Source organism: Orycteropus afer, unplaced genomic scaffold (assembly GCF_000298275.1).
Source record: "Orycteropus afer afer isolate SDZICR_OR568_19922 unplaced genomic scaffold, OryAfe1.0 scaffold00250, whole genome shotgun sequence".
Classification (NCBI taxonomy): domain Eukaryota; kingdom Metazoa; phylum Chordata; class Mammalia; order Tubulidentata; family Orycteropodidae; genus Orycteropus; species Orycteropus afer.
In genome coordinates this window covers 4,391,081-4,410,023 of record NW_006921837.1, presented here as the reverse complement: position 1 = coordinate 4,410,023, position 18,943 = coordinate 4,391,081, and the positions used below count along the sequence as shown (strand labels likewise).

The 18,943-nt window shown below is 43.0% G+C and overlaps 1 protein-coding gene across 1 annotated transcript in view; it reads left to right on the top strand.

Annotated features, from left to right (window-relative positions):
- The first annotated feature begins 6,141 nt into the window (after positions 1-6,141).
- The window catches only part of TRAK1 (trafficking kinesin protein 1), a 176,220-nt gene continuing 163,418 nt past the window's right edge, over positions 6,142-18,943 (top strand). The window contains exon 1 of the mRNA XM_007949695.2: positions 6,142-6,232. Coding sequence (XP_007947886.1) covers positions 6,142-6,232 — 91 coding nt within the window. The remainder of the gene's footprint in view (positions 6,233-18,943) is intronic.

Below are 18,943 nucleotides of genomic sequence, written 5' to 3'. Positions count from 1 at the left end.
CCAGCAGCTCCATGTGAGAAAGACCTGACCATCTGCTTCTGTAAACATCACTGTCAAGAAACAGCCATAGGGAGCAATTCTACTTTGTCACATGGGGTTGCTATGAGTCAGAATCGACACAACAACACCCAACAGCAATAACAGAAATATGTCAATGTGTGTTTCACATATGTGTACACTCACAAATATGCTCACATGTACAATACAGTTACTAGGTCTTCTGAGTATCCTTATTTTAGCTTAAGTATCATCATTTTACCTGTTGTTTGAACAGTGGTTCAATTTATTTATTTGCTTAGAACTGCTTCAAGGAAGGTTTCAGTAAATCAGTGAAGTCATGTGCTCAATAATTTGGCCCATATTGATACCTGATTCATTGAATGAAGCTTCACTGAAATCCTTTTGTTGAAGATGAGAAATACCTTGTCTTGAAGCAAACACTCTGCAGAGTTTGTAATCTGAACCCACATGCATCCTGGGCTCCTGTTTTCTAAAGGTTGAGTTTACTCAGAGTCTTCAACTAACTGTGCCCCTTCTGTCTGGATTCTCCTGCAGATTCCCTGTGAGGAGCACCTGTGGTGCACCATACCCACCAGGGACCATCTGCCCTACTGCCTCAGACTCTGGCAGTGGGGCCCCTGATGGCAGTGGGCACCTCCCCGTAAAACCTGCCAAGCTGGACGCCATAGTTCTGCACGACACCACTTTGGCCAGCCCCGTGTCCCCTTCAGAGGCGTGCCACCATGCAGTCCTAGCCTGCAGCCCGGGCATCCTCGAGGAACACTATGTAAGCGAGGCTGTGGAAGATGCTCCCAGCTACAGAGGATACCGGGATGCCTGCACCATTACCGGTAAGGGGGCCCTTTGCCTGCCTGGAGGGAGGGAAGGGAAGAGGCTTCAGTCAGTGAGGACTGGGGTAGGATGTAGCCCCGGGAGTGGCAGCTGGAGTAAGGTGGTGGGGAGCGAGAGTGGAAATTGTCTTTTTGGGAATGTGAGACCTGACATCCAGAACCAGCTCTGCTGGGGAATAATTCTGCAATTTGTGTAAGACACTCACCTGTCTGAGCCTCAGTTTTTCGACCTGTGAAGTGGGAGTGAAGACAGTACCTCATAGAGTTGTCATGAAGGTTAAAGAAGGTAACATTGGACCCCAAATGGCATGTGAGGTGCAGGGTGGATGGTCAGTATAGTTTGGTGCCCTCCCCTGCTCTCTGAGGCACAATTTCTTTAGACTTAAACTTGCAATAATGGAACAAACACAAGGTAGCATTATAGAATGCAAAAAAGGGAAACCACCTGTGCTGCCCTTTATAACCCATCAAGAATTACACAGACTTTGGTTACTACAAATGTCTGTATCAGTCTTCAGTGTCCCAAAAACCAAAAACTAAACCCATTGCCATCCAGTCCATTCCAACTCATAGCAACCCTATAGGGCAGAGTAGAACTTCCCTATATAGTTTGCAAGGCTATAGATATTTACAGAAGCAGGCTGCCTCATCTTTTTCTTATGGAGTGGCTGGTGGGTTTGAACTGCTGACCTTTTGGTTAGCAGCCCAGCGCTTTACCTACAGTGCTACTAGAGCTCCTCTCTGTCCCAGGCACTCAATAATTATCTCCTAGTCCATTGGCAGCATCTGCTATTGAGGCACATTATAATAGAGCTTTTTCCTTTCCCTGGGGAACACTGAGACACAAGTGCTTGGAGCTAGAGGGCTCTGATTGGAAATGGTGTAGGATGTTATACATAACATTAGCAAGTAGCATTAAGAAAAAAAAAAACAAATAAACTCGTTGCCCTTGAGCTGATTCCAGCTCATAGTGACCTGTAGGATAGAGTAGAACTGCCCCACAGGGTTTGCAAGGCCATAAGCTTTACTGAAGCAGACCTGCCTCATCTTTCTCCCATGGAGCAGCTGGTGAGTTTGAACCACTGGCCTTTTGGTTAACCGCTGCACCATCAGGGCTCCTTAGCCAGTAGCAGAATTATAGGTAAATCCAATTGCATTCATTTTTGTTTGCTCTTGTCCCCCCCTATTTGAAATAATGCCTGATGATAGTTTATAATATGCAGATTTGCTCTACCCATAGCTTCGCATTATTTTGTTTCACCAGTTAAGAATTGAGGATCTCTTGTGTGTCAGGAAGGTCTTAGGTACAGAGACGGACAGAGATAGTTGGGGATTCCAGCCTGGGTGCCCAGCACTGTGCTGAGCCGCCCTCCCTGCCATATGCTTTCTTTCCCATTCCCTTGAGTGAACCACATGTATTCCTTTCCACCGTTCACTGAACCCTACTCCTGCTTCCCTGCTTCCTGAAGGACACAGTTCCAACAGTATCTCTTCTCTTTACTGCATCATCAATTTCCTCTTCTATTAATAGGATCTTTCCTATTAATGCAAAGTATGCTATGATTTCTCCTTTCTTGAAAAGAACAGGCTAATGGTCTGTGTCTCCGCTCTTTTTAGCAGAAAAACTTAAAGAGAATTGTGTTCGTGTGCTAATTTCCCTTGACCCACTGCAAGCAGTCTCCTCCCCCACTCACCTGCCATTCCTGCCTAAGCACTGTTCTCAGCAAGGTCACTAATGACCTTGTTAAGTACATGGGTCCATCTTCCATCCTTGACTTTTCAGCAGTAACTGATATCATTGGCCCCTCCTTGCTCCAAGAAGCATGGTCCTCATATGTTCTCTTGGTCTTCCTACCTCCCTGGCTACTCCTTTTCCTCTCCCTAGCCTGGGCATGTTGGAGGACCCTGGGTCAACCCTTCCAATAGTTTGCTTCTTCCAATTTATGGTGGGTAACCCCATGCACCACTGGGCAGAATGCTGCCCAATCCTACACCATCCACATAATCGATTGTACATTGGATCATTGTGATCCACAGGCTTCTCACTGGCTGATTTTCAGAAGGAGATTGCCAGGCTTCTCTTCCTGGTCTGGAAGCTCCACTGAAAGCTGTTCAGTATCATAGCAGCACGCAGGCCTCCACTGACAGATGACTGATGGTTGTGCATGAAGCGCCATTGACCAGGAATCGAACCTGAGTCTCCTGTGTGGAAGATGAGAACTCTACCACTGAGTTATTGGTGACTTCACACCCATAGCCTAGATGATCTTATCTGGGATCCAGGTTTGAAAATCTTCACCCATACTGACCATCCTCAACTTTCTGTCCTTGTCCTGGGTCTTTCCCTTGTAGGCCTCATTCACCCTTGAATGCCTAAGATGGCTCGAACTCATGTATCTAAAACTGAACTCCTCATTTCCACCTCCAGCTGCTTTTCTTCTGGTCTTCTCTGTCTTTGTAAATAGTACTTTCCCAGGCCAGAAACCTTGGAGGAATTAGTGGCCTCTGTGTCTTCCACACCCTAGTTTTCCAGAACATCTCTCGACTGTGCCTATAGTGCGTCCAGAATTTGGCCATTTTCCACCACCTCCACAGCAACCAGCCTGCTCCCAGCCATTTTCATCTCAAGCCTGGATTATTACATTGGCCTCCTTGGTGGGCCTCCTGCCTCCACCCTTGACCCTGTGCAATCCATTTTACACTCAGCTATGAGGGTGACTTTTTAAAAATAACTTGTTTTTGTTGTTAAACTATACACAGCAGAACATATACCAATTCAACTATTTTTGCACATATAATTCAGTGACATTGATTGCATTCTTCAAGTTGTGCCACCTTTCTCACCTTCTTTTTCTGAATTGTTCAATTAACAGAAACTCACTGTCCCCTAAGCTTCTTATCTGTTGTTTCAATTTGCTGCTGTCAGTTTGATGAGGGTGACTGTTCTGGTTACCTAGTGACACTCTGACAAGAATATGTACCACAGATGGGATTGCTTCAACAAACAGGAGTTTATTCTTACAGTTTGGAGGCTTTAAGTCCAAGGTCAAAGTGCCAAGCTTTAGGGGCTGTGTGAAAGCCCCTCAGCCTTGGGCTTCAGCTCTGCCTCTTACTCCTGGCCCACTGAAGCTAGAGGCATCTCTTCATTCAGGCAGCTACTAGCTGCTGAGGCTAACAAGCCCAAGGTCAACAAATAAAATGGCACAGTCCTAATGTTACCAAACCACATGGCAGGCCATTAATTCAAGTCCATTGGACTTACAATGGGTTGGCAGAGCATGGCAGGCTGCTGAACAACCACATGGCTACATGCAGGGTTCAAGTGTGCCATAAGCTAGAGACCATTCCCAAAGCGGTTTCTTATATATGGGAAGTAGATCACATACCCAAAGGCAGCTATTCAGCTGCTCACAGTAGATCCCACCATGGAGTTGATTACCAGTCTCATCATGGAAACTACTACATCCGGCTGCCCAGCCACTCAACCAGGCCTAGCCAAGTTGACATACAAACTTCACCACCACAGTGACTTTTTAAAATACAAAATCAGATTTTACTCCTCTGCTCCAAACCTCCAGTGGGCTCTTGCCTTATGTGGCCTGTGAGGGTCTAAATGATGAGTGCCCCCACCACTGTTCTAACCTACCTTCTGCCACTCCTCCCCACCATCCACTATAGGTGCACCAACCTCCTTGCTCATTCTTGAACATGCCAGGAGCTTCCAGCCTCAGGGCCTTGGTTGCTGGTGCTCCCACACTGGGATCATCTTTTTCCCAGATGTATCCATGCCTCCCTCTTCCCTTTGTCCTAATGGCATTTCATTCAAGGCTTTTGTGACCTGACTACTCTGTGGAAAGGGTAGTCCCCTAGCCACCTTCCCCTCTTCCTTTCTTGCTTTACTTTTCTCTGTAGGCTTACCAGCCTCTAAGCTACCATGTGTTTGTACTTTGTTACACATGTAATAGAATGTAATCTCCTTAAGGACAAAGACTGACTGCTTTGTGCACCACCATGTCCCACTGATGAAAATAGCACCTACTTGTGGTCAATGCTCAGTAAACATTAGTTGAATTAATAAACTGTGTCATTTCATTGTTACATTCCCATCCCCATGAAGTTGGTTCCATTAGCTCCTTTTTACAGGTGAAGAAGCTGAATCACGAAAGGGTCAGCACCTTGGCTAAGGTCACTGAGTTCTAAGTGTCCAGGGCTATGGGACACCAGAGCACATGTTTTCTGCCTCCTGGCAATGCTGTCTAGTTGAGGAGACAGGAGTTGGAATAGAAAATGGCTGCATACCATGGTTAGCACTGTGATAACAACAGGCACGTGGAGGGACACCCAGGGGGCACCTGGCCAAATCTCAGCGGGTGGGGAGGGGGCATGGGGAGGAGGACACGGAGGGCTTTGTGGAAGAGGTGACGTCCCAACTGCATCTTCATTTGTCCACACGTGAACTAAACTGAGATTCTAGCTAGCATCTGTGACAACGAAATCCAGGAAACATCTAGCCTGTTATGGTAGTTTTCACTTTTTTCCAAACATGACAACAAAGAATGCATTGCTGATGTGTCAGATCCTACAGAATGTGGTAACTTGGGGTTCTTTGTTGGGACATTTGTAGCAATATTGTAGCACAATTGAGAAACAGAGCTCTGTGCTATTACTCTGGCAGTGGCTTGGGAAATAGGAATGTAAACACAGGCACTGTTACGGGTTTAAGATGTGTGTAGCCAGCTGATGCAGAACATGCTTAGGTTAAAGCCTTATGATGGTCATTGAGAGGAAGGCCCAAAATGAAAAAAGTGCTTGGAGGGAACTCCTAGAGTACCCCAGAGAATGCATATGTGGCTTTGAAAAGTGCAGTACCAGAGACAGCTTGGCACACGGCCTCTAACAAATACACTCCGCCTCCAGTTCCCAGTGAGCACCGAGATGAACAGCAGACTTTTTGTTCCACCTCAATTTTCAGACAAAACCAAATGCCCAAAACAAAGCCCTGCCCCCATGCCACTGCTCCCCAAGGTAGGGGTATCACATTTTTGGGTGCGTCATTTTCTGTTTGGGGCAGCTTAGCAAGATGAGCCGATAGGGTGCCCAGGCCACTTGGAGTTACGTAACACATCATGATTCCAGAGCTGCTCACAATCGTAGGATTTGCCCCAACAAGCAAAGTCTGAAAACTGCTGAGGCAGACTGCGTGGGGTAGCTGTGCTGAGGACCTGCCAGGCCGGGCTGCCATGGAGGCTCCCCTTTCTCTGTGAATTGCTTCAGGAACTGGGTTCTGCACATGGCCTTGGTCTGTCAATTCGGGCAGCCCGCACGGGCCCAGCCTCTGCCGGGACTCTGCCAAGGCAAACTCGTTCAGACTAACTCATGTGGTAAGTGTGTTTGCTGAACATGTCTGCTCTTTATTTTCTTTGTGGTGTCACTGGAACTCCACAGAAGGAGTTCCTCTTGCTCTGCTGTTTGGCAGGTCATCTGTGGCTGTGTGGAAGGGAAATTGCAATATCGAATCATTGACGGGCAGAGTGGAGGGACCTGAAGGTACTCCCCCTCCCTGCCTCCACATTGTATAGACTCAGAGTAGGCACATGACCTCGTGGTTCATGAATAGCAGGCTGAGTTGGGACCAGGTCCCCTTGGACTCCCACCACCTTTTCTTTTTCTGCAAGGGTTGTACAGGATCTCTGAGGACCCCTCTGGCCTCTCTGATGCTGCACTTTTCTCTAATCCTGTGTCTTTATTCTGGTTTCTTAGAGCCTAACCTGGTATCTTTGGCTAGCAAGAAGTACTTTTTTTGTTGTTGTTCTTTCTTTTTTTCACTCATCCTTCTTTCGGTCTTTTTTCTTTCTTCTTCTTTTTTAAAATTGTTGTAATACTATATATAACCCAGCAAGGAATTTTTAAGAGTGAAGAACAGAGTTGAATGGTGTCTTTCTTGCTCTCCTTTCCTCTTTGTCCTTCCATTCCTTTGTTTCTTTTTTTTTTCGGTTCTTCAAGGTGCTTGGCTTTTTCATTTGTTCCCCACCCTGTGACAGAGGCTTGTTAATCTGTTCTGCTCTGGCTTGTCTCTCCTGCTTTGGGGCTCACGCTACCTCACTTCCTCTAACTGATTGGAGTCTGTTGGTTGATGACCCGTCTGGTTTCTGTCCTGTCTACACACTGTTACCTGAGAGCTGTCTGGGCCAAAGCACAGTAAATTCCTCAGAGGCACAAGCTCCTCTTGTCTTGTTCCAGTGTTTTAGGTTTCAAGACATATGAACCTTTGGACGAGAGATTATGGTGACGCCATGGATGTGGGTATGTGGGTGGGTGTTTAAAATGTCTTTGGGCTCATTCAGTCATTCTGTTCAGCTAGTATGTATTGAAGGTCAGCTTTTTCTGGAGCTTGTGGTAATTGCTGGCGTCCTTACTGATGAGAACTGAAAATACCCCATGAGTCCTGGTTTGGGTAAAGGTGTAAATGAATAAGTATAGAACCTATGAGGATTGCTCTGAAAAAGAAGGCTTACAGGAACAAGTTTTTCTTTCTTTCTTTTTTAATAATTTATCTAGTTTTGGTGGTATACACTACCAAACATACATCTATTCACAGTTTCTGCATGTACAGATTAGTAGCATTTTTACCTACTTTGTGTTGTACTACCGTTCTCAGTATCTCAACTCATGTTTTGTCGTCATTAATTTAGACTCTGTCTCTTAAAGTTCTCATCTGTGCTTTGAACTCACATAGGTATTTATAAGAGTTCAGCACTCAAGGCAAACATTCTTTGTTAATTGAACTAGACTGTTGTTTAGATTAATGATGACTTCATGGCATAGTTTTGGGTCCAGTTTAAAGATTATTTGTGGGTCTTAGTTTAGGGGGTTCTCCCAGTCTCAATGGCTCTAGTAAGTCTGGTTTCCATATGGGTCAAGTTCTGTTCCATGATTTTTCTGATTTTGATCAAGATCCGACTATTGGGTCCTTGAGCAAACATTCAGTAACAGTAACCAGGCACCATTGTTTCTTCTGGTCTCATGGCAGAGGAGGTAAGTAGTTCATGGAAGCAACTGGAGCTTCATTCCATTTACAGGAACAATCTTGTCTGGGAATAACCAATTAATCAGTTGTTGTCATGTCGATTCTGAGGTACGGCAACCACATGTGTGTCAGAGTAGAACTGTGCTTCATGGCGTTTTCGGTGCCTGAGTTTTTGGAAGTAGGTCACCAGTCCTTTCTTCTGAGGCTCTTCTGGGTGAATTTGAATGTCCAGCCTTTCAGTCAGCAAGTGAGTCTGTCGTAGGAGTACTCTTCATCACAGGGCCGTGATTTAGGATTTGTTTCTTTTTTGGTCATTAATTTAAGTCATCAAATTTGGTTTTTTTAATCCTTTGAAAACATACTCAAATAAAAACATTATAGACTTCCTGCATATTTTATAAATTAAAGTTAAGGTCTTGCCTATCAATTCCTGTCTAGCATGATTTTTTAATGTGTTCACCACTGAAAATTAGGAAAATCCATGTGGTACTTATTTGACTGTCTCAATGAATGAAACAGAAAAAGAAATACTCAGTGAAATATTCTTTGACATCATGAGAAATGATAATGAGAATCTAGAGAATTGCCAGTTTTTTTCTAACCCATCCTTGTTTTCCTACTCCTTTCCTCAGTAGAGTTTCCCCTGTTGAACAGGTGATTTGTTTTTCATTTGTAAGGTGGGAAGGACCTTTTATGCTGATTTCTGGAGTCAACAGATAATCTTTGGGAAAAAAAAGATCATTCACCTCATCTGTTAAACATGCTATAAATGAGTTTCAAGCCACCTGCTGATGTCACCTCCCCCTGAATTCCTCATCATTAGATGTGTGGGTTGAATATTTATTACACAGTGCTTTTGACATAAATTGTAAACTTTAGTTAAAATGTAGTTAGTGAGATTCTTGACATGGATTGAGGATTGTGGTTGAGAATATACACAGTAAAGCATACACCAGTTCAACAGTTTGTACATGTACAGTTCAGTGACATTGATTACATTCCTCTAGCTGTGCAACCATTCTTACACTCCTTTCCTGAGTTGGCCTTCCTTCAATAACACAACCTTTCTGTCTCTAAGGTTGCTATCTCATCTTTCAGTTGCTGTTGTCACTTTGATCCCATATAGAAAGTTCTCCCCTCCTCCCCCACCCCATATAGATAGTTCTTAAAAGCGCATAATGCTCAAGGTAGATGGTTTTTACTATTTAAACCCAACTATCTGTCAGGAGCTCTGGTAGCATAGTGCCTAAGGCACTTGACTGCTAACCAGAAGGCTGGTGGTTCAAACCTACCAGCCACTCCTCAGAAGGAAGGTTGGGCAATCCACAGCTGTAGTGATACTGCCTCGAAAACCCAAGGAGGAGTCGCTATGAGTCGGGGCATGTAACAACAACAACAACAATGGAAGGTCAGCCATTCAAACCCACCAGTTGCTCCGTGGGAGGAAGATGAAGCATTCTACTTCTGCAAAGATAAACAGCTTTGAAAATCCAATGCAGATTGCTGTGAGATGGAATTGACTCAATGGCAGGGTTTGTTTGTTTGTTTGTTTGTTTGTTTAATGTATCATGAAGGAGCCTTGGTGACACAGTGGTGAAAATGCTCCACTGGTAACTAGAAAGTCAAAAGGAAGATAAGGCAATCTGCTTCTGTAAAGAAATGGGAACCTTATGGGGTAACCTTGGAAACCCTATGGGGCAGTTCGGCTCTGTCCTGTAGGATCACTATGAGTTGTACTTAACTTGACAACAGTGGGTTTTCATTTTACTGTAGCATATGTTACAATTTTCACCCACCTCAAACTGTTTTAGGAGGCCAACAAATAAAATATTATAATTAAAATTTTAAAAAATAAAGTAGTAATCTTATTAAAGAATTAATCAGGGATGCATTGCAGTGCTTCAGAACATTGATGCCAGTGACATATAGCTTTCCCATTAGTACTCCTTTAAATGGCAGTTTTCATAATGAACTTAAAATGATATGACTTGTACATATTAGAGTGTGAGCGTTGTTTCAGAAGCATAGCCACTTTGTCAAGGTGACTGACTGCAGCTTAGTGGCAGTTGCTGGCAGAGGGGCCAGGCTGAGCCTCCTGCCCTCAACAGCCTGCTCTTCCTGCTCAGCTGTAGGGCTAGCCAGGGATTGACTGAGGGAGGTGCAGGATGCTTGCAGCCACGGTCAGTCTCCAGAAGTGGGTTTGGGTGTGTTGCTGCCCACAGGGTTCACTGGTAACTCTGGGATTCATGGCCCCATGAGGAACTTTGGAGTCAGGAACTTGTTTGTATTCTCTGAATACCTGATCTCACATGATCATTGAAAAACGTGAGCAAATCAAGCCTAAGCTATTATGAACTGAAGCTTTACAACTATTATTGTTGTTTGTTGTTGTTGTTATGTGCCATCGAGTCGGCACCGACTCATAGCGACCCCTCCTTGGGTTGCCGAGGCAGTATCACTACGGAAGTAGATTGCCCAACCTTCCTTCCAAGGAGTGGTTGGTGGGCTTGAACCGCCAGCCTTCTGGTTAGCAGTCAAGTGCCTTAGGCACTACGCTACCAGAGCTCATTATTTAAAATTGCATATTGTTATTTACTCACCTTCACCCTCAGTGTCTCCTGCACTCACACTGTCTTCTCTGGTAATGTCTTCATTGTAACTGTCCTCAGTCTGAGAGTCTGTAATTTCCCCTTCTTCTGGCTCACTATCAATCTCTATGATTTTCTCATCTTTAAATGACTTAGTTGTGAATAAATCTAATTTCATAAATCATATTAATGGCTGACATTTATTGAGTAGTTACTCTGTGCCTGGCAGCCTTCTAAGCTCTGCTATCTGAAATCCCTTAGAACAACTAAGTGAAGTGGGTACTAGCATCATCCGCATTTAAGGAGGTGCTGAGTGGTTGGTAGAGATGAATTGTGTCCCACCTAAAGATATTGAGGTTCTAACTTCTGTACCTGTGAATGTGATCTTGTTTGGGAATAGGGTCTTTTAAGATGGAGTAGGTTGAGGTCCTGATCCCATCCAAGTGGTGTTTTTCAAAAGAAGAGAACAGACGTAGTAGGTTAGACAGAAGAAAGACAGCCATCTGACTACAGAGGCAGCTGCAAACTGGGAACACCAAGGATTGCTGGAGCCCCCAGAAGCTAGGAGAGAGGCACCGGGCACTTTTCTCTCAGAGCCCTCAGAAGAAATCAGCCACAGCCAGTATCCTGGTTTGGACTTGCAACCTCCAGAAATATGAGAGTTCTGTTCTTTAAAGGCACCAACTTTGTGGTATTTTGTTACCACAGCCCTAGGAAACTAAGTGGTGAAATAGCTTAACTTCTGAGATAAAACAGAGATCCTTGGGGGTTTAGACCCAGCTGTGCTATTTCATGACCCTATTTAAGTTAACCTCTTTTATTGTGGGCTTTTCCTTTTTAAATAATTTCATTTGACTTGGGTTTAAAATGATAAAAATAACAAGTGTATGTGGTAAGATTTGAAACTGTACCAAAGTGTGGAAATTGCAGAGTATAACTCCATATCTGTGCAGTAGTTCAGGTTAAAAAGAACAACTGAAAAAACATTCCAGGAAATGATAATGCTGATAATTCTTTTTCTAAAAAAACACAAATGAGACCATACCATATACCCTGATCTGCAATTTAAAAAATGAGGTTGTTTCATTGTAGTGCAAATAATTTTGCCTTATTTTTTTTTCAAATAGCTACATGATAATCTCATTGTTTGACTGTATCATTATCATTATTTATTTTCAACCAGCCCTTCTCAACTCTGGAAGACCTAATATCCCTTTTTATAATAAACATTTTGTAATTCCTCCTTTTCTAATCTGAAATTAAATCCATAGACAACTAAACCCTCCTAAGTGTTAAAAGAATTAATACTGTAACATAAACGAGAAGCAAAATTAAAGTAAAATGATGTAACCTGTATTTCAGGTTCATATAAATGGAATTACACACAGTGAGATCGTTCATGACTGGAGTCTGTCACTAAGTATAATGTTTGCAGGGTTCACGCATGTTGTAGCGTGTATCAGCATTTCATTCACGTGTGGACGTGGCCTCATTAGAATGCATAATGAGTGCCCCAGTGCTATTACACTTGCAGCTGGAATTGCTGTAAAGGTGGCTGCCACAGAGACAATTGACTTTACTGGCTACTGAAGGTCCAAGGGAGAACTGCTGTTGTTTTAAGCAGTCACTTATTGATGGACACTAAGTTGTTTATTTTTAATTTTAATTGTGATGTGGGTGAAACACTAAGGGTTTTTTTTTTTTTTTTTAAGAAAAACCCCTTTATTGTGATTTTTTTAAAAAAACGCTTTATTGTGATTTTTTTAAAAAAAAAAACCCTTTATTGTGATTTGGGTGAAGATTTACAGAGCATATTTCATTTTTTCATTCAACAGTTCATATACATTTTGTTTTGTGACATTGATTGCAATCCCCACAGCATAATAGCTGTCTCCAGCTTCCTCCCTGTGGTTACCTTTTCCCTATCTTTCTTTCCTATGTATTCCTGGCTTCTGACCTTTATTCCTGCACAGAGACTGCCCTTTTGATTACTTATGGTTGATGGTCCTAAGGAATGTGTATCACCTATGTGAAACTGCTCACCTCCTAGGCCTGTCTATTGTTTGGGTGAAAGTTGAGGACCAGAAGTGAGTTCATTTCCAGATCTGAAGGATGACTAAAGGCATAGTCTTAGGGATTTCACCAGTGTCTATCAGATCATTAACCTTGGCCTTTTTTTTTTTTAAAATGATTTTGAGTTTTGTTCTCCATTTTTCTCCCAGTCTATCCAGGATCTCCAACTTTGATCCTTTCAGAGTGGTTGACAGTGGTAGCTGGGCATCATCTAGTTCTTCTGGTCTCAGGGTTGTTATGTAGGCTGATGTTTCCATTGTCCACCAGTCCCTTGGACTAATTATTTCCATTAGTCTTTGATTTTCTTCACTCTTCTTTGCTCCAAATGAGGAGAGACCAATAACTACATTGTAGATGGCTGCACCCAAGTTTTTAAGACCTCAGTAGCAACTTGTTGTTGTTATGTGCTGTCGAGTTGGACCCGACTCATAGCGACCCCTCCTTGGGTTTCCGAGGCATTACCCCTATGGAAGTAGATTGCCCCATCTTCCTTCCGAGGAGTGGCTGATGGATTTGAACTGCCAGCCTTCTGGTTAGCAGTCAAGTGCCTTAGGCACTATGCTACCAGAGCTGCTTACCAAAGTATAATGTAGAAAAGTGTTTTTGTGCACTATGTTATGCCAGTTGAACTTGATGTCCCCTGGGACTGTGGTCCCAAGTCAGCAGGCCCAGTAATTCACTCCCTCAAGGTGTTTGATGGCAACCCCTCCTTGGGTTTCTGAGGTTGTATCTCTACTAAAGTAGATTGCCTAGTCTTCCTTCCAAGGAGTGGCTGGTGGGTTTGAACTGCCAGCCTTTGGGTTGTAGTCAAATGCCTTAGGCACTATGCCACCAGAGCTCCCTAAGAAGTATTGTAACTTTGCCCCTCGTTAACTCTATTGTATGTATAACATACAAATAATAACATATACAAATAACAGATACAGAGATATCTGCCAGACCTATTTGTGGTCATGGGAAGAGTCCTGTTTACCTACCCATACTTGATCATCTTGCCCGTCTACCTATGTATCCACTCGTAGTTTACTGTTTCTTGTTACTGATCATGTAGTGTTGTGTATGTAATGGTGTTTACCATTGTTGGCTGTACCTCTTATGCACCCTTACATGTCTTCCTTTTTCTTAGTGACATTTTGCTGGTCATCTGCTTTTGGTGTATTTCCTTTCCCTTCACTCAAATCAATATGTGTCTCTTACCTTGCTAGCAGTTTTCCTTCCCTTCCTTGGTAACCATCAAAGAATGTTTCTTTCCATGCATAAACCTTCCCTTGACTTTTTTTTATAGTAGTAGACTCATACAATAACTAGTTAGATACTGAGTTTTGCCTTTTGAACCCATGCTCCAAGGAGCATTCTTGTATATGCATTTTTGGGTCACTTCCTTTGCATGTCTGTGAGCTAAGTTCCTAATAGAATGGATGTGCACTAAGGATTTGGTGTACATTATAACCTTGCTCTCAGAGAGCCTGCACCTGTTAGGTCCTTAACACCAGTGTTAGGGAGGGACAGTTTCTGGCCAGCTTTGGGCATCATCAACCTTTGTCATTTTGGCTAATCAGGTGGTCGTGGACCATAGCATCTCATCTTATTTTATTTTTAATTAGGGATGAGGTTGTAGCTCTTTTTTGTTGTTGTATTTCACTTTTCGGCAAACTCCCTGTTTTTGGTCTTTGCTCATTTTTCTAATGGATTATTGCCTTTTAAAGGAAATTTATTAAGTTTCTATTGTATTGGAAGGAAGATTGGGCAGTCTACTTCCGTAGAGATACTGCCTTGAAAACCCAAGGAGGGGCTGGTATGAGTTGAATCGACTTCGTGGCAGTGAGTTTAGTTTTATTGTGCATACAGGAGGTAGGACAGTGTGCAAAGCTGAGCTGCTCTTATATTTCAGCAGAGGAAAAATGCCTTAAAAAAAGTTAGACAAATTATTATTTAGCCACAACTATGTTGGGCACTTGGAGTCGGCGCATATGGTTAGCAACTGAAAGGTTGGAGGTTTGAGTTTGCTATGGGACCTTGGAAGAAAGGCCTGGCAATCTATTTCAGAAAAATCAGCCACTGAAAACCATATGGAGCACAGGTCTACTCTTACACATGAGGCCATCATGAGTCAGATCTGATCTGAGGCAAGTGGTTTGGTGTTTGGCACTTAAAGTACTCAGAAGTACTGAGTGCTACAAGAGTGTGTAAAGGCATTTTTGAAGTGAATTTTCCAAGAAAACTTCAATAGAAAAGCCACATTTAAAGTGAAATCTGAAGGATATGTAGAAGTTAGTAGGGTGAAGTGGAAGAGAAAAGAGCATTCTAAGCCCTGAGTTGGGAAGGAGTATGGTGTATTCAGATGTTGACAGTAATATTTAGCTAACATTTATTGGGAGTCCCTGGGTGGCACAAATGGTTAAGTGTTTGACTAACTGAAAAGTTGGCATTTGGAACCCACCAAGAGGCACCTTGGAAGACAAGCCTGGTGTTCTGCTTCCAAAAAATCACAGCCTTGAAAACCCTGTGGAGCAGTTCTGCTCTACGACACATGGGGTCACTATGAGTTGGAATTGGCTCGATGGCCATTGACAACGACAACAGGGATGGGGTGAGGGAGAATGAGACATTACTGCACATGGGTGTGGAGCTTCTTTTGGGGGATGATGAAGATGTTTCAAAATTAGATACTAGGGAGGATTGTGCAACTTTTTAAAAATCTAATTTTATTGTTGTAAACTAACAAAAATTTGTTATTTTAACTATTTTTAAATATATAATTTGTTGTTGTTGTTGTTATGTGCCATCAAGTCGACCCCAACTCATAGCGACCCCTCCTTGGGTTTCTGAGGCAGTATCACTACGGAAGTAGGATTGCCCAACCTTCCTTCCGAGGAGTGGCTGGTGGGTTTGAACCGCCAGCCTTCTGGTTAGTAGTCAAGTGCTTTAGCCACTGTGCTACCAGAGTTCCCAGTATATAACTTAGTAACATTAATTACATTCACAGCTGTCACCACTGTCTTATCTCCAAAAGTCTGTCATTACCCCAGACAGAAACTCAAAACCCCTCAAGTGTTAACTCCTCATTCCCATATCCCGTCAGCCCCTGGCCATCACCAATAAACTCTCGTCTGTATGCATTTGCATATTCTAGATATTTCATGTAAGTGGGATCATATAATAATGTCCTTCTGTGAATGTCTTACTTTACTCAGAATAATGTTTTTAAGGTTCATTCATGCTATAGCATGTATCAGGACTTCATTTCTCAATGTGACTGAGTAATATTGTATGTATGTACCACATTTTGTTTATCCATTTGTTGATGAACATTTGGGTGGGTGTAGTGCTTAAGGCACTTGACTGCTAACCAGAAGGTTGGCAGTTTAAACCCACCAGCCACTCCTTGGAAGGAAGATTGGACAATCAACTTCTGTAGAGATACCACCTCAGAACCCCAACAAGGGTTCCCTATGAGTCAAATTGATTCGACAGCAGTGAGTTGAATTGAGTTTTTACCCTTTAGCTAGTGTGAATAGTGTTGCAGTGAACACTGATGTGCAAGTAGCTCTTTGAGTCCCTGCTTTTGAGTCTCTTAGGAATATACCCAGGAGTGGAACTGCTGGGTTATATGGTAATTCTATACTTAACTTTTTGAAGAACTGTCAAACCATTTTCCACAGCGGCTATACCATTTTACAGTCCCCCCAAGGGTGGATGAGAGTTCTAGTTTCTCCAGCCTTCAGCAGCTTTTATGTTGTTTTTCTGATAACGGCCATCACAGTGGGTGTGAGTGCTTGCCATGATTTTGATTTCCCTAGTGACTAATGGAAGGAGCTCTGGTGGCTCACACTTAAGAACTCAGTAGCTAACTAAAAGGTTGGCAATTTGAATACACCCAGTCCCTCCATAGAAGGACAACCAGGAGATGTGCTTCCATAAAGATTCTAGCCAAGAACCAAGTATACTTTATACATAGAACTAAAATAGAAGTTTCATAAAATGACCTTCATCCTTATTACTTGCAACTCATTTGGATATTTTCTGTTCTTTTTCTTTTATAGAATAAAAAAGTTTTTCTTGTTGTTATTAGGTGCCATTGAGTTGGCTCCGACTCTTACTGACCTATGTACAACAGAACAAAACACTGCCAGGTTGCTAAAAGGCAGTGGAGGCCACATCTTCTGACCTCTTCTAACCCCACAAGAGGAAGACAGAATCATCATCAATAGCCCAAGGCCTATTACTGCAAGGCCAGACATACTGCCTCCCTCCAGCCCTTTCACCAACCATTCCTCCCAAAGCACCCACCACCTCTCTCCTGGGTTTGATAATTCACTGCAGTGGCCACAAAGAACTCACAAATTATGGGGTTTAGTAGGGAAGCACCAGGCTACAATTCAAGTTCAGGGAAAATGCTCAGTCTCTCTCCCAGCCCACCATCTCTTACAGTCTCTCTCCCAGTAGTGCATGTCCCTCAGTGTCTCTCTCAGCAATGCATGTCTCTTGCGTCTCTTTCCCAGCAGCGTGTGTCTCTCAGAGGCACGTCCTTCCTCAGCCAGCAGTCAGAGCGACCTCTGCCTCTAGGAGGCCTCCTTTTGAGCCTGGCAGAGTGGCCAAACCAACCAATCATAACATCAGAATCCTAAGCACCTGAGAGAGAGTGGGAACCTCCCAGAACATTGTTTTGTGCCACTCCCAACAGAAATACCCCAGGTGGACAACTTTAGCAGTCAGGTTCTCCTCAGTTGCTCATGGCAAATTCCACCTCAGAGTTTGCAAAGACTTATGGGTAGAAAAGCCACACTAAGTAATTTACTACACCGCACCGGTCCTGTGCCAGCCTTACAATCTTTTCTGTACCTGAGCCCATCATTGCAACCACTGTGTCAGTCCATCTCCTTGAAGGTCTTCCCCTTTTTTTGCTGACACTCTGCTTTGCCAAACATGATATCCTTTTACAGGGAATAGTCCCTTCTAACAATGTGACCAAAGTAGGTGAGATGAAGTGTGGCCATTCTCACTTCCAAGAGCATTCCAGCAGTACTTCTTAGAATAACAGATTTTTTAGTTTTTCTGGCAGTCCATGGTACTTTCAGTATTCTTTGCCAGCACCACTACTCAAAAGCATCAACTCTTCTTTGGTCTTCCTTATTCATTGTCCAACTTTCACACACATAAGAGGTGATTGAAAATACCATGGTTTGGGTTAGGCACACCTTAGTCTTCAAAGAGACATCTTTGCTCTTCAGCACTTGAAAGAGGTCTTTTGCAGTCTTTCCCTGTGCAATACAACATCTGATTTCTTGATTCTTCCTTCCATTGGTGTTGATTGTGGATCCCTATAATATGAAATCCTTGACAGCTTTAATCTTTTCTCCATTTATTGTGATGCTGCTTATTGGTCTAGTTGTGAGAATTTTTGTTTTCTTTAGGTTGAGGTGTAATCCATACTGCAGACTATAGTCTTTAATCTTCATCAGTAAGTGCTTCAAAGCATCTCTGCTTTTAGCAAGCAAGGTTGTGGCATCTGCATATTACAGGTTTGTTAATGAGTCTTCCTCCAATCCTGATGCCACATTCTTCTTCATATAGTCCAGCTTCTTGGAATATTTGCTCAACATACAGATTGAGTAAGTATGAAGAAAGGATACAACCCTGACACACTCCATTCCTGATTTTAAACCACACAGTATACCCTTCAACGAGATGGATTGACACGGTGGCTGCGATGATGGACTCAAGTATAGCAGGGATTTTGGGGCTGGCGTGGGATCGGGCAGTGTTTCGTTCTGCTGTGCATGGGGTCGCTATGAGTTGGAAATGACTCGACGGCACTTAACAACAACAACAACAACAACAACAAAGTATACCCTTGCTCTATTTGAATGGCAGCCTTCTAGTTTATGTACAGGTTCCTCATGAGCATAATTAAGTGTTCTGGAATTCCCATTCTTTGAAGGTTATCCATGATTTGTTATGATCCACACAGTTGAATGCTTTTGCACAGTTAGTGAAACACAACAAGTAAACATTTTCTTGGAGTTCTTTCTTTTCGGCCAAGATCCATCTGATATCAGCAATGATATCCCTCATTCCATACCTCTTCTGAATCTAGCTTGCATTTCTGGAGGTTCCCTGTCAATATACTGCTGCAATCATTTTGAATTATTTTCAGCAAGATTTTATTTATATGTAATATTAATGATACTGTTTGATAATTTCCACATTCTGTGGGATCACCTTTCTTTGGAATGAATACAAATGTGGATATCTTCCAATCAGTTGGTGAGGTAGTTGTCTTCCAGATTTCTTGGCATAGATGAGTAAGTGCCTCCAGCGTGGCAGCTGTTTGTTGAAACATCTCAATGGGTGTTCCTCCAGTTCCTAGAGCCTTGTGTTTTACCAATTCCTTCAGTGCAGCT